This window comes from Lonchura striata, chromosome 11 (assembly GCF_046129695.1).
Source record: "Lonchura striata isolate bLonStr1 chromosome 11, bLonStr1.mat, whole genome shotgun sequence".
Classification (NCBI taxonomy): Eukaryota; Metazoa; Chordata; class Aves; order Passeriformes; family Estrildidae; genus Lonchura; species Lonchura striata.
The window spans coordinates 21,333,743-21,348,158 of record NC_134613.1 but is presented as its reverse complement, the minus strand read 5'-3'; the positions used below and the strand labels follow the sequence as shown (position 1 = coordinate 21,348,158).

Below are 14,416 nucleotides of genomic sequence, written 5' to 3'. Positions count from 1 at the left end.
CAGTAAAAAAACTGCTATTACAGAGTGAGAGCCTAATTTAGGTCAGAAGGGCCACCAGAGATCATCTGATCCAACCCACCACTCAAAAAAGGATCAGCCTCAAAGTTAGATGATTGTACAATACCACTAATTTAGAAAAATGTTTTTCCTAACAGTATATTCCAAATTCACACTGATGCAAGAACAAAGTAGGCCTATCTCTAGATCATTCTCTCACTGTAATTGTAGGGATCCTATCCACTAGATTTGGCAAAGCAGTCCAAAATTTTCAGTAAATATTCCAGCAGATACCCTTCTCTGAACGACATCACTTCTCCAGATTCACTTCTCATAAACCCTGGGAGGAAGGTCCATAAGAAGCACATTTAAAAGTTTCAAACACACAAATACCAAATACTTTGTGAAATTAAAGCAATGGATAAATGAAAGGAACCTCTAGTTCATTTATTTAACAGGTGCCCAGGGCAGTGCATGGCAGATTGTGTGGTGTATGTGCAGCCTGTTGTCCAGCTGTTAATTGCTGAGAGTGTCATTGCTGAGGGCAGTGGGAAATGAGAAACCCACATCATAACTTGATAGATTTTTTTTCTCTTCTATTGTTCTAATCCAACAGCATGGGGATGAGCCACGATGATGATCATCAGCCTTGTGCTGGGAGGTCTCACATCATGTCTGGAGAATGGGTGAAGGGCAGGAACCCAAGCGACCTTTCCTGGTCTTCGTGCAGCCGAGACGACCTGGAAAACTTCCTAAAGTAAGGATTGTGCTGAGTGTCAAAAATCCTACCAGGCAAGAATCCACTCTTTTGCTTTAAAGTGAAAGTAGTAATGATTTTCCTTTTAAAGAACTGTACATTTTGAATCTGTCTCCATTGCAATAGCACCTTGAAACTGAGGATTGAAGAGAGGCAGAAGAATTATTTGCAGTTGTCAATGTGCTGATAACATCTTAAAAAAAAAAATCCCATATCTTTTTTTACAGAAAATGCCTTTCAATTTTGCAATTACAGAAATCTTTGTGTAGGTGGCTTGCAGAAATCTCTGCTTAAAGATGCTGCAGCTTTATGCCATGGCTTTTATTGTCTTGTTATTAAATAGCTTTTATTTTATTGAAACTTGACTTTGCCTGGAGGCCATTCTGATGTGTTTTCTCACGCCTTAATGAGTGTTGGTCTAAAACAGTTCACTATAAAGTTCTTCCCCACTGCATCCATGTTTTAACTCATTATATTCAGTTGTTCAGGAAGGATTTCTGCCCTCTCTTGTTAAATCTCATGTACTACAGGAAGCACTGGAATTGTCTGAGCTCTGCAGTTCTAATATTAAACTTACATTGCAGCTCTCTGACAAACAGTGCCTGGCACAGTGCTTTGTGCTAGGAGTGGGTTCAGCATGGAAAATTTCCCACTCTGGGGGTTAAAGGTAGGAAAGAAATGAAAATAATGAAAGAAAATGGGATTTTTAATGCCATATTAAAGGCATGAATTAGAAAAAGAAATTGCATCTGAACTCATCTGGTTGCATCTGGCCCCTGATATGACAATGATATTCCAATTTATAAAAGATTGTTGTGAAGGCAAAGAGAAGAATCTTTTTATGCCTGTGTTGGATAAGAAAAAATGTCAAGGGCTCAGAATTCAGCTGGGGGGGATTGAGGTGAGAGACGATGGAAGACTTTCTAGCTGTCATTTCAAGAGAGTGAAGCTTTGGGCTGGATTGCCTGAGGGCCAAATTGAGTCTCCTTCAGATTTCTAGGAACGGTTTAACCCAGAATGTTGTGAATGTTGGTTTAGACAGATGTTTAGCCCAGAATGTTGTGAATGTCGTTGGTCCTGCCTTGAGGCCTGGGACCATGGGTGTCTTCCCAAGGCCCTTTCTATCCATAGCTCTCAATGATTCAGAAGACTTCCAGGGAAAATCCCCTGAGGGGCTTTCCCTAAAGGGCATTTTTCCTGCCTGCCCAGGTCCAAGGTGAGCACCTGCCTGCTGCTGACAGACCCCCGGAGCCAATATTCCGTGCGGCTCCCTCACAAGCTGCCGGGGATGCACTACAGCGCCGACGAGCAGTGCCAGATCCTTTTTGGCACCAACGCCACCTTCTGCAAGAACATGGAGGTAAGAGCTCGTGGGTTGTCACTGGAAACAAGGTGGGAAGTGGAAATAAAGCTGCCAAGCCCTGGGGAAGAGAAAAGGAGTCTGTATTCCCCTCAGTTTCAGCGCTGCTGGTGGAAAATCCCACGGCCTCGAGCTCCGTGTCAGCAGCTCCTGCTTAGGCCTCATCCTCCTTTCCCCACACTGCCCTTGGTAATCTCCCAGAGCAGACTCAGAAAAACTGGTGTTTGCACTTTGTTCCCTTTTGGGATTGTTTTGCTGAAATGCTCTGTAGAGATTGTTTTCCTGGAAGTTCAGCTGAGGTGAAAGTCTCTCCTCACAAGAGTGTTTGGCTACTTCCAGAGAGTCAGCTTAGATGGCTGGCTGGGTGTTCACAGACTTCACCTTCAGACCTCTGCAGTGTTTACAGGAGCTGACTCTTAACTCTCTGCTGAGGAAATATAGATGTCTGCTTGTTTCATGAGGCCTTACTGAATTCTATGTAGAATCCTGTGTGTTTTCTAAGCAACATGTTGTTTAATCAGGATTTGGGTGCAGAGTGGGGTATCAGTGAGTTGGTTGGCAAAATGGAAACTTTACTTGTTGCTGTCTCTAGAAGTAGATTGTGCTTGAGATGAAGCTGTTGGACTCATCCTCTAGAATTTAGACAGCCAAACTTTTCATAAGTTCTTACACATAATCAGATCTTTTAATTCTGAGCAGATCTTATCCCCCGCTTTAGACAGGGAGTGGGGTAGTGCCTGCTTCCAGTGTGGCCTTGGAGATATCCAAAAAAAAGTCATGAAGCTCTGTTGGGTCACCAGGACCAGCTGGCAGCACCCCCTCCTCTACAGACAGGCAAGAAGCAGACAGGTTTCTTGCTTTTAATAACTGACCATTTGTGTTTTTCAATTGTCCCTCATTCCCACTCTGAACAAGCTTGGGATCTTAAATCAGTGTTAAGAAAGAAAATAATAATCGGAGATAACTGATGTTTCTAAATGCTAAATTACTAAAACTGTGGAACACATGCAAGTCCTGGGAAAATGCTCTTAGTTTCGCATTAGCTCTTTTATTTATTTTGGACTTGGAAACTAGCTAATATAAAACAATAGGAAAAGAATCTGGACAGGTTGTATTTCCCAGCTCCATCAAGAAAATGCAGACCACCAGGACTACTGTACTGGAAGCAAAGTGTTAGAATATAGGCCTGTAAAGAAAACCTCAGATCTACCCAGCATGACTCAAGTTCTTCCACTTGTGTGGGTGTCACCCAGCTGGACTGCTCTTGGAAGAGATTTTTGCTATTTCCCTTGTTGTGATAAAAATCCATTTTGTTTCTGGGTATTCCAGTGCCTGATGAGAATGTCAGCCCGCTGGTAGGTGGTCAGCCTTTCTCACACAGGAGTTGCATGTCCAGTCTGGAACTGCTTCAGGGACTTGTTGTTTGCCAGAATAATGTGTCAAGGGGCACCATTCTCTGTGAGATACAGGCAGAAGGTGTTTATAGCTCCCAAGATTTTCCACCAGTCTAATTATTTGACATTAGAACACAATAAAAAACGTGCTCTTTTTCTCCATCTCTCCTTTCTCCCAAAAGAGAAGCATATTTTGTGAGGACATTAGTGCTTCCTAATGAAAAGCCTGGTAGAACTTCAGGAGATAAAAACTAATTTGCAGTCCCTTATTTAGAATTATTTCTGTTGCAGTTGTGCAGTAAGAATTAGCATTCACCTGTGAAGCTCTGGATCAGTTGTGCCACATGCCATTAGTTTAAACATTTGTTTACATCCTGTTATGCTACTCTGAATTGGGGTTTGATGGCAGGGAAAGGAAATTCTTTAGAGGAAATAATCACTTTTGATTTTTAAACCTCTGAAGTTTGTGTTCTTTTCACCTTTGTGTTTCTCAGGCCTCATCTGCAGAATACTTGTATCATAAGTCTCAAAGCTGTCTACAAAAATATGAACCAAAAAAAAAATTGGCACTGGTCACTGGCATTAGCTGTAGAAATTATTGGCAAATACAGCTGTCTCCTCTTTTAGCCAATGGTAATGTGGTATTTTTAATTCAATAAAGTATTAAAAAAATCCAAATGTAAAAGCAATAAACATTTGACAGTAAATATTTGTTACAAAAAGGAAATAAACTTCAGGAAATGAGCCTTCTCAATCTTTTTATGATTACATGTGTCTGCTGCCTATTTTCTTATATAATAAGAGAGTTATATTACAATATTTCTTTGGAGATAGTTGGGCTACATAATTACATCAGGCAAACTAGAGGCCCTACATTCAAAAATGCCATGCAGTTTGGTTTAGAACAAACTTGAGAGGTTAGATAATTCCAAAATTTCAACATTTTTGAGAAACTGCAGAAAATTTCTGTGCAGTAAGAGCTCTCCTTTAGTAGCATCAAAGTCCAATTTTTTGAAGGAATGTGATCTTTGCTTTCACAGGGAATCAAGTCCCTCAATACTTGGCAGTGGCTGGGCCTCCCACACCAGTCCAACAAGATAGTTAATCCATGAATATTCGCCCATATATATGAATATTTGAGATTGCAACCCAAAAATTCTTCTTCCATTTTGTTTTTAAGGATAACTCAGATGCCTTAGAACAAAACTGTAGCTCTCTGTTTGCCAAACCAGCTATCCTGCAGCTGTTCTGCTCCAAATTTACAGAACAGAAATTAAAACATATGAGCAAGGCTCAGCTTTACATACACCAAACCTCTACATTCCTTTCTCCTTTCCTTCTACATTTTAATATACTAAAAAATTAGTTTATGATAGTCTGTTGTAATCTGTGACCTCCAAGATGTATAATCAGGATGTGGTTCTGTAACCTCAATATTGGGTATGATTTTCTAGTGCGTGTCACCTCTTTATGAAGCTGTGAATCAGGCTTTTAGCCTGGGCTCCTGTTGGAATAGGGAACAAATGTCCAAGGCCAGGCTGGACAGGGCTTGGAGCAGCCTGGGATAGTGGAAGGTGCCCATGGCAGGGGGTTGGAACTGGATGAACTTTAAGGTTCCTTCCAACCCAACCCATTCTATGGTTCTGTGATTAATGAATCTCTCAAGACCCTTCACTAGATCCTCCTTCATATCCAAGTTACAGAATTTTCTCCTGGAATATGCAAGGGATCAAAGTGTTTTGCCATGGTGCTTTCTGTTCATCTTTCCCATTGCAAATGTCATTCCAAATGTCTGATCCCTGCGAGTGCTTATCTTGCAGGCTGTACCAGTGTGCTCTGTCATGCCAGGCATGCTGCCTGTCTCCAGCTGGGAAGCTGCAGTGTTGGGAGAGCTTTGGCCCACCTAAGAGGTTACACAGTGGCCTTTATTGTGAGGCAGACAAATTGCTTTTAGAGAAATTAATGTGTCATTCTCAAGCTCTGAGCAACATCATGATAATTGCAGGAAAAGCCGGACAGAAATGCACCTCTGACATTGCACAGGGCGTTATCAGTGCACCCAAACACGGAGATCCCAGGGGGCTCTGGCTGCTGAATGCTGCTGTGAGTCCAGGGCTAGCATGGGAGCAGTTGTGCAAATTACAGGCAATTGAACCTGTCTGACCTCTGTCCTGCAGCTCCACACTGGGCCATGAATCAACTATTGAGAATTCATTTGACCCTTCCGAGGGAGGAAGCAGAGAGCTCCAACCCCAGCCAGGCGATGATGCCTGAGAGCAGGGGTTAACCCTTTGCTGTCCCTGTGTTTATTCTAAGAGGAATAGCATGGGTGGTTTCTCCTGAATCTCTCAGGGAGCAGAGATGGTGTTTCTCCCCCAGAAATTCATCAAAACACATTTGAAACCTCACATGGAAACATTCTGCGTGTTTAATCTTTATTTTTCAGGCTGGCACGCCTACCAACGGAGGCTTTTGCACTGAAATCATGTTTATGGGGAAAAAAATGTGATTTCTATCTCATGTATCCATTTGGCTTTTTGTTTTATAAGCCTTTTGGCTTATTTATTATTAACACATTTTTGCGGGTTTTTATGTAACTGTTATCATGCAGCATTTTTTTGAGTCAAAGCTGGGCTGAGGTTGGAGTGGCACTTGGAAGGAGATTAGCATTGCTACCAAGAGATTTTTGTTCTGACAAGGGACATTGTCAACTCAGATGTAGCAGGGAATGTGAATTTTGACATAACACTGTTTTTAGAAATACTAAACCAGCTAGAACTGGCTCCACTGTTTTTCTTAGGTTCAGGTTGTTTTTTAACAAATTTAGGTATTTTCCAATATCTACAAGTTACAGAACGAGAGGGCAAAGTTGATTGCAAGCCAAAGGAGACAAAGTAGACTTCTTGGCTGATGTGGAAAAAGAAAGGAACCAAAAACAAAGTAAAGAAAAACCAGGAATTGTAATGATCAAGTGGATTTAATGTTCCCCTTCAGTTTACATATTTGATGGTGTGGTGGTGAGTATAATTCAGCAATTGTAGGTCTCTCTGTGGTCTTGTTCTTGCAAAGAGACTGCTGGAGTGGCCTTTTGGGCTCTGTGCATGGGAATCAATGGGCCTCTGTTTGCCTTTTCTCTGCAGGGCCATTTATGAGATGCAGACCACGATAGTGAGCCCTATTATTTAGTAACATACAGAATATTTACAAGAACATGGTAATTAGATTGAAAACTGGTTTATCCTGAAAATAATAGGTTGCATTGTCATTTTCTGTACTACCAGGGACTTTGTCTACATAGTAATACTAATAAATCTGGAAGACGATGGGTTGGGTTTTTCTTGAAGCTTCAGGGATAGAAGCCTGGCAATTCTATGAAATGAGCAGATTTTTATTGAGAAGTAAAGGTAACAATTAACTTAATTGCCATTCTATAGTTCATAGTTTTCCTCATGCAGGTTGTTAGAATTCAGACTATTTTCACATTGCCTCTTTCTATGAAGCTGAAGTGTCCTATTTCACTCCTTCTGTATGTTGCAAAAATACCTTTTTCTCTTTCTTTTCAGTGGAAATACTTTTTGTTTAAGAGAGAAAGAAAACGAGAGAGAAGCAGGGTTCCTGCCTGGGCAGCACAGCCTAGTTTACAATTATTGGAATGCTTTAGAAATTTTTGTACGTGTTTCAGTTTGGAAGATGGTCAAAACACATTCTGGTGCAGTGGTTTAAAGAAAAATAAAAAGAGAGAAGGGAACTGAAATAAAATTATAAAAATACAATGTGGAAATTTCAGAATATAAACATAATAAACTCTTAACAATAGTAGAGAGAGCCTATTAAGAATTAAACACTTGAGCTTGGCAATTTTTCATTTCTTATTAAGACAAGGGGAAGGAGAAAGAATTAGTGTAGCCTTGTGATGTGGCATCTACAGCTAAAGTCTAAACTTTACAAAATTAGCCAGAATACGATTGAGTATCAGGCTGAAAATAGTGTATAACAAGCTCAAAGGGCATTCAGACTTCTCCCACTGGCCTGCTGGGAACTTCCCATCTGCAACATACTTCAAGGAAAACTCCCTAATTTTCACAACCCCATCTGAATGGTGTGTATACATATCTATATTTATTTTTTGTCCCTTGCTTCTCTTTTCCCATGGCCAAGAAACACAATCCATGATTTCATTCTTTTAATTTTTCTATTTTTATTTTTTAAGGGACAGCTCTGTCTGTTGTTCAGAACAAATCAATATATTTTATATCTGACAGGTGTTAAGGCCTGAGGAGTAGACTGGGAACTGTTGAGTGAACATTACTCTTAAGGTCAGCTCTTTTAGACATTGGTAATAAGTCACAGTACAAAATTTCAATTATTTTTCAAAGACTCTGTTCCAGTGCTTTATTTTGTGTTCCTCTACTTCCATGTAAAGGCACTTCTATGATTTTTCCAGCTGATGTGACACATTTGTGTTGTGGTCTCTCATTTATGATGCTAAAACCTGGGATCAGCAAAGCTGAAGAGCTCACACAATAAGAGTTGTGTGTTGGTAGGAAAGTACATCAAACTTGTCCTTTTCTCCTTTGATTTTTCCATGTCTGTGAATCCCTGGAGCTTGTGACATGAGTGCCCTGAAGGCACTGGATAGATTTGTATTCAGTATAGTGTTTTGCCATAAAATTACCTTGTGGTCTTATGAATGCTCTTTCTAATCTCTTACTTTTGACTATTAATTTAATTCCAGGTACATCAAAAAAATTGAATAAAACTGGTGCTTTGCAAAGAAATATTTTAGACCGTGAAGGTTTTTAGTTTTCCTTGAGAGCACCATAGACAGCTGAAACCAGAGACAGTATTTTCCTCTTTCATGGTTTCCTTCCCAATATACAGTTTTAAAAAAAACAGAAAGTGTTCCTATTCCTTTGTGCCTTCCTTGCAGTCTGGGAGTCTTCCACTGCTTGTCTGGCACTGTCTTGGAATATCAGCTCTAGACACAGGTCAGCAGTTTGGCCACTGAGACATGGATCTGAGTTTCACAATTATCTTGTCTGGGTCAATGTGGCTCCTTTCCAAAAGTGCCTTCCAGTTTTACAGGATTTCAGTTTGAAACACTTTTCATCTCATTTTCAGCAGCAAGAAGCTCCATCAAACAACACTGCTCACCTCCCTTGTGATTGCTGTGGGGTGTTTATGCACCCAATATTAAAGACAGTGATGGTGTAGAAATTGGGGGCATTGTTTTTGCCACTTTGTATAAAGAATTGCTGCTCAGAAACATCCTGCGAGACTTTGAGAACGTTTGCAATGTGCTTTGAACAGGAAAGCAAAAGTAAATTGTGTGTTTATTTTACCTAATAGATGTTAATTAGGATCCCATTCATAAGCACATTTTCTCTCCTGGTTAGCAATATCCTGAGCCAAAACCTTGGCAAAATAAGAGAGTTCTGATACTTCATTGAAAGTCAGCCTATGTAGACTGTGTGTTATGAGGTCTCTTGCTCCTCTCCCTTAAGGATATTTACTTTTCCTAAATTCTTATTCACAGTCCCCTCATTTTAACAGAAAAAAATGCTTTCATGGTGGTTTAATTCTGCTGCTAGAAAGAAGAGGTTCTTCTTTCCAATGGGCCGCAGAAACAAATTCATCTCCAGGAGAAATAAGTATTTCTCTCCCTGGATGCAGACAAGTTGAAGGAGTGACTGTTTAGGGAATGAACAAGCTTCTGTAGAGTTGTTCCATGGTGGGAAGGACATCTTTATTCATTAGATTCTCTTTATACTTAAGAGGTTTGGAAGCTCCCCTTGCAGGTAATAATCTGAGGGTTTGAGTTGGGGGAGTCTTGTGAGCCCATTCTTGTGAGCCCATGTGGGGCAGGATGACGCAGATTTTGGCAGCAGTGGTGATGCAATAGCTACCCCAGGAAGAGCTCCAGACTTGCTGCCTGTGGACAGGGAGCTGGCTGGAGTGACCCTGCCTTCTCCTCATTTCCAGCTGCAGCACTGAGCTAAGGAGCCTCAAACAGATCCCTGCACTGAGCCCTGCCTGAGGTCTGCAGGCAGTGACAGTGCTGTGTGTGGGGATGGAGTCCCAGGGAGGGGGAACACCATCCTGGGAAAGTGTGGAAAGCTGGGAAAGGTGGGAAGGGCCAGAGCCAGACCCTGGCTTTAGCTGGAGCAGGCAGTGACACAGGAGCCTGTGGCTGTGATGCTGAGCAGAGAGCTCTGAGCAGCTCTGGTTCAGCTCATCTCCCAGCAGACCGTCAGCAAGACATTTAATCCCTTTCTGTTCCTCATCTTTCCACCTAGAATGGAGTGATAAAACTTCCTTTATCCCCGAGCTCCCAGGAGTCTGTTTAGATGGTGAGATCTTTGAGGAGAGAAAACACCTGGCACAGTGAGGCCCCTTTGTCAGATGGGTGCCATTATAATCCCTGTAATCGGAAGCGCCGCTCACCTGTGTGCACATCTCTCCCAGCTTGGGAGTTTCCAGATCCTCACCTCTCCCAGGACTGGTTCCTAACAGCTGTGCAGACAAACTCTCCTATCTCCCAGGAGTTTCTGAGAGTCTAAAATCTGCACCTTTATAAAAATTTCATTTTATTTCAGTTTCTATTTTTTTCTTTTTGCTGTATAAATTCCTTAAGGATTCATTGAAAAAGCATTTTTTTTCTTTTTTTTAAAGTAATTTTAAACTTTTATCAAAACACTACTTCTCAACAGCATCTCGCTTTTTAAAATTTTATTTTTGTCTTGGAAATATTTCAAACTGGGAGCTGATCCAAAGATGACCTTTCCCCACAGACAGTTTCAACAAATCAATATTTTTCCAGTGCAAAAAAATATCTGTCACTGGAAAATCCTCACTGGCACTTCTTGAATGCTGTAGGGAATGCTTTGCAGGCAGGGACCTGCCATCTGAAAGTTGGTTGCTGAATGCAGAATTAGCACTGATATAGCTCTTTTGATGGCTTCTTCTATATCAGTATAAGCTCTGAGCTGCCACTCACATATAACAACTTCCTTTCAAGTCCTGCCATTTCTCACTTGGATATTTCCCCACAAAGCAGGCTGTTTAACCATTAAAAAAGTCACTGACTTCTTTGCTGTTTAATGGGGAGTTTTGTTTGGGTTTCTGTTGTAGCTGAGGAGGATACATGATCTCTTTTGAACAGAGCTATTAACACGATAAAACGTCTTGGGAACATACAGTCCCAAAGCTGATGGTTTCATCTTTGCTGGGGTATCTGAACACAATTAAATGCAGGGGACTGGGCTAATGAGGGCTTGGGCTTTGCAGTGCTGTGGCACCAGAACACAGAGCTCAGCACCATTACCAGATTTTTCTGTAACTGTTTCCTGAAATATGCTTTGCATTTAGGATTCTGAATCAAACACACGGATGCTATAAAAATCCAATGTTTTCCATACCTCAAAGATGGGAGATTTCAGAAAGGTTGGTGTTGCTGAGAGAGGTATTTCCTTTATTTATCTCCCTACAATTATGTGTGTGTATACATGTATATGTGGGCATAAACGCACATATATATACACACACACCACATCCACATGTATGTGAATATTTACACCCTTTGTATTCCTACTCTGAGCTGTTTTGCAGGTGCAAACACACATTTGAGGTGCTCTCTACCCATTGCTTCCCCATGCCATGGCTCATGCTCGGGCATGTGACCTTGGGCTTTATCACCTTCCATGTTCTTGTGGGCTGTAGAGGGATTCTAGTTTCCAGCCAAAACTGTAAAAAAAGCTGTTTCGTTTTTATGACTTTGTTTCTACCACCACCCACTCTGTCTTTCCAGTTTTACACCAAAGAGCAGAAATTCCCCCTAATTTATGTGCCATTTGTGATCCAGGGACCTGAAGCTGAACAAACACTAGTCTTGTGTAATGCACAGATATTTAGCAATGGTACTCATATGTGTCTAGAACAACTTCTTTAGGGATGTAGTGAGTTCCATCATATCTTCAGCCAGGATGTTCCTCTGACAGAAGGCAGAAGCAGAGGGTATCCTTCTGCAGGCACAATTTCTGTCTGGGTCATTCAGGAGATCTGGCTGGAGTGTTTCTCCTCACATTCTGCTGTGAAGCTTTGTGGTTATATGTAAAAGAGGGGCTGAAGACTGGAAAAGTGGGAATACTTGCTGTCTGCATATTTCATTTCCAAAGCTTCCCTTAATTTTGCATACCAGTATTGTCCCCAACCACACTTGGGAAGGAGGTTTTGCTGGTAGTGCCTTCACACTGTGGTTTATTGCCTAGATTTGTGTTCTTCCTGTAATGCTTATGGATGGTTAATTGATGCACTTCTTGATTTTAGTCCACTCCAGAAGGCAGGGGGTGGAGAATCTGAGAGCTGTGAGGTGAAACAATGCATTTCTCAGCAAGCTCTGAAATCTCTGCCTTGTCAATGCTTCTGCCTCTTTATACCTATCAATAAAACTGTGTGTGATGTCCTCGTGGCTAATTGGTGCTTAAGTGCTTTCAGAGCTGTGGGTAAACCACTAATTAGTCACAGTCATTTAGTGAAAATTACTAAAGGCTGATATTTTCCCATATGCTCTATTTGTTCAAAGAAAATGTCTTGAAAATTCATTGATTTAGGTTTCCCTGGAGTATTTGCTGTTATTTATTTGTTTGTTTGACAGTGCCTTTCTGAATTGTGGTTTATACAGATGCTGAATTGTGTTGTCTGCTTCCAGTTTTTGTGAATGTTCTTTGAGTTTGAATAGTGCAAAATCCTCTTTCCAGAAAGAAATGTGGAAATGGAGCAGGATGCAGATACTGCTGTGATAACTATTTTGTTTCAGTATGTTCTACATCATCGCTGGGATTGGGATTTGTCTCATCTGCATCCTCTCTTGTACAGATCTGTTTTATAGAGACATGATCTGTTTTATAGAGACATACCAACATGCCTGTACACAAAACACACATGCACCCACAGTCTCTTACATTACATTGGGGAAGAACCATGAGGCTGAAGCGTGTTGACTCAACTGTTTAATGAGGTGAAATAAATCTTGACAAGACCAGCTGGCACTAGAGTCAGGTTTCTCATCTTTTTACCATTACACTGAAATGTGAACAATAGTGGAAAGAAATGTAATTCTTCTTTGTTGTTCTTTTGGTACTCAGCTATGTAGCACTGTATTGAAATCATCCCCTTCCATGGAATGCAAAGCATGGTGGATGCTGTGGAAAATGTTATCGATGCAAAGGTCCCTTTTCCTGGTGCTTTTTCTTAAATTCTGAAACTGTTTTGATCTGGCAGGTCACAGTTTAGAGATTCCTACAGCACATACTGGTTGAGGAGAGCAGCAGCACTGGGGAATGACCCCCAGAATATTCCCAGTCTTTGACCCTGCCTGTCACCAGGTTCTTCCTTTGCTGTACAGCACACCATGACATATTTTCCTCTTTCTCATTCCACCTTCTCCCCAGGGGCATTGCTGGCTGATCATTGCTACCACCAGCTGCAGTTACTTGAGTTTTTTAAAAACAGGAGTAATTAAGTATATTGGACATCTAAGCATTTGGCATGGTTCCAATGCAACCAACGTGGCCTCCCATATAGGATTCCTTTTTAATGGACCAGATTTATTATTGTGAAAAGAGATCTGTTCAAATAGCACAATTTTTTGGGGGATAGGTTTTGTTCCTGTCAGTGACATCCATAAGTCTCTTTCATGCTTCCAGCCTCACGACTTAATGCCAATCAATCCTTAAAAAATAATTGCTCCCAAACCAACTGGATGCCTATGGATTGACTTGAGAAAGACTGTCTGAGCTTTGAAGTGTATCCCATAATGATGGCTGGCATCTCCAAAAGTAATAACTGCACCTCCTTGCTTTGTGATTACAGCATTTGATGTGTGCTGGGCTCTGGTGCCTGGTGGAAGGAGACACATCCTGTAAAACAAAGCTGGATCCCCCTCTGGATGGCACTGAATGTGGTGCAGACAAGGTAAGCAGAATGCTCAGCAGCAGTCACTTTTTGTTTCCCAGCATTGAGAAAAATGTTTCCAAGATGTTCAGTATTTACCATAAACCCATTGCTGGTCATGTTCTGGGTTGTATTTGAGGTAGAAAGCGTGCAGAGCATTTAGCCTGACATTTGGGGAGATGTGGAATATGGGGATAGAAAAAGAGGCTACTTAAAACCTTTATAGTTTCTACAAGTAGCTCAAAATAGTTGAGCTGAAATTCAGTGATGTTCTGTTCTTCTGAGGTATAATTGGCTGTATTTATTTATATATGGATTTTTTGGGACTTGACTGATTTGGTAACTCTCAGGCCCCTACTTACTGGTTTTGAACTCTAATTTTTTTTTTTTTTTTTTTTTTTTTTTTGGCTATGGTATAGTTGGGGAGGTCAGAAAGAGTAAAATTAAGAAGCTGGTTTCTGAAATCAAGGAGTGGAACCTTTTCTTTGCCTGCAAATAAAGATAAACAATGACAAGAGAAACTGGGTCCTGGAAACCATGACAAGGAAACTGGGAAAAAAATGGTTTTAGGCCCATGTTTTTGTAACTGGAGGAGTCCTGGTGACTCTTTCATAAGGCTTCTTAGCAGTGCTCACTGTGTCACATCCTGGACAAGCGAAGTTTGCTGCTTGGTCAGGAGCCAGCACAACCTATTAGAATCAGAGGGGTTTGGGGCTTTAGCCAAGTTAGGTCCAAAATACTTCAATCATTTTGTACATACTGGGAACAGTGCTGATGAAGGCATTGCTTTGGGGTATAATTTCTTGGACTCAGTTCCTGTGAATCGTGGGGCTTTAAGTTTTAGTACTTAGATAATTATCTGCTTTATAAACTAAGGGGCTCAGTTCTGTGATTGTTTTTTTAATGACAGAACCTCCTTCAGGAGCTGGTTGAGAGTGACACTTAAATTCTACATTT

At 41.0% G+C, this 14,416-nt stretch overlaps 1 protein-coding gene across 1 annotated transcript in view; it reads left to right on the top strand.

The window, feature by feature from the left end:
- The window catches only part of ADAMTS17 (ADAM metallopeptidase with thrombospondin type 1 motif 17), a 150,721-nt gene that overhangs the window by 74,313 nt on the left and 61,992 nt on the right, over positions 1 to 14,416 (top strand). The window contains exons 9-11 of the mRNA XM_021552577.3: positions 614 to 754; positions 1,964 to 2,114; positions 13,379 to 13,480. Of these exons, the coding sequence (XP_021408252.2) occupies positions 614 to 754; positions 1,964 to 2,114; positions 13,379 to 13,480 (394 nt within the window). The remainder of the gene's footprint in view (positions 1 to 613; positions 755 to 1,963; positions 2,115 to 13,378; positions 13,481 to 14,416) is intronic.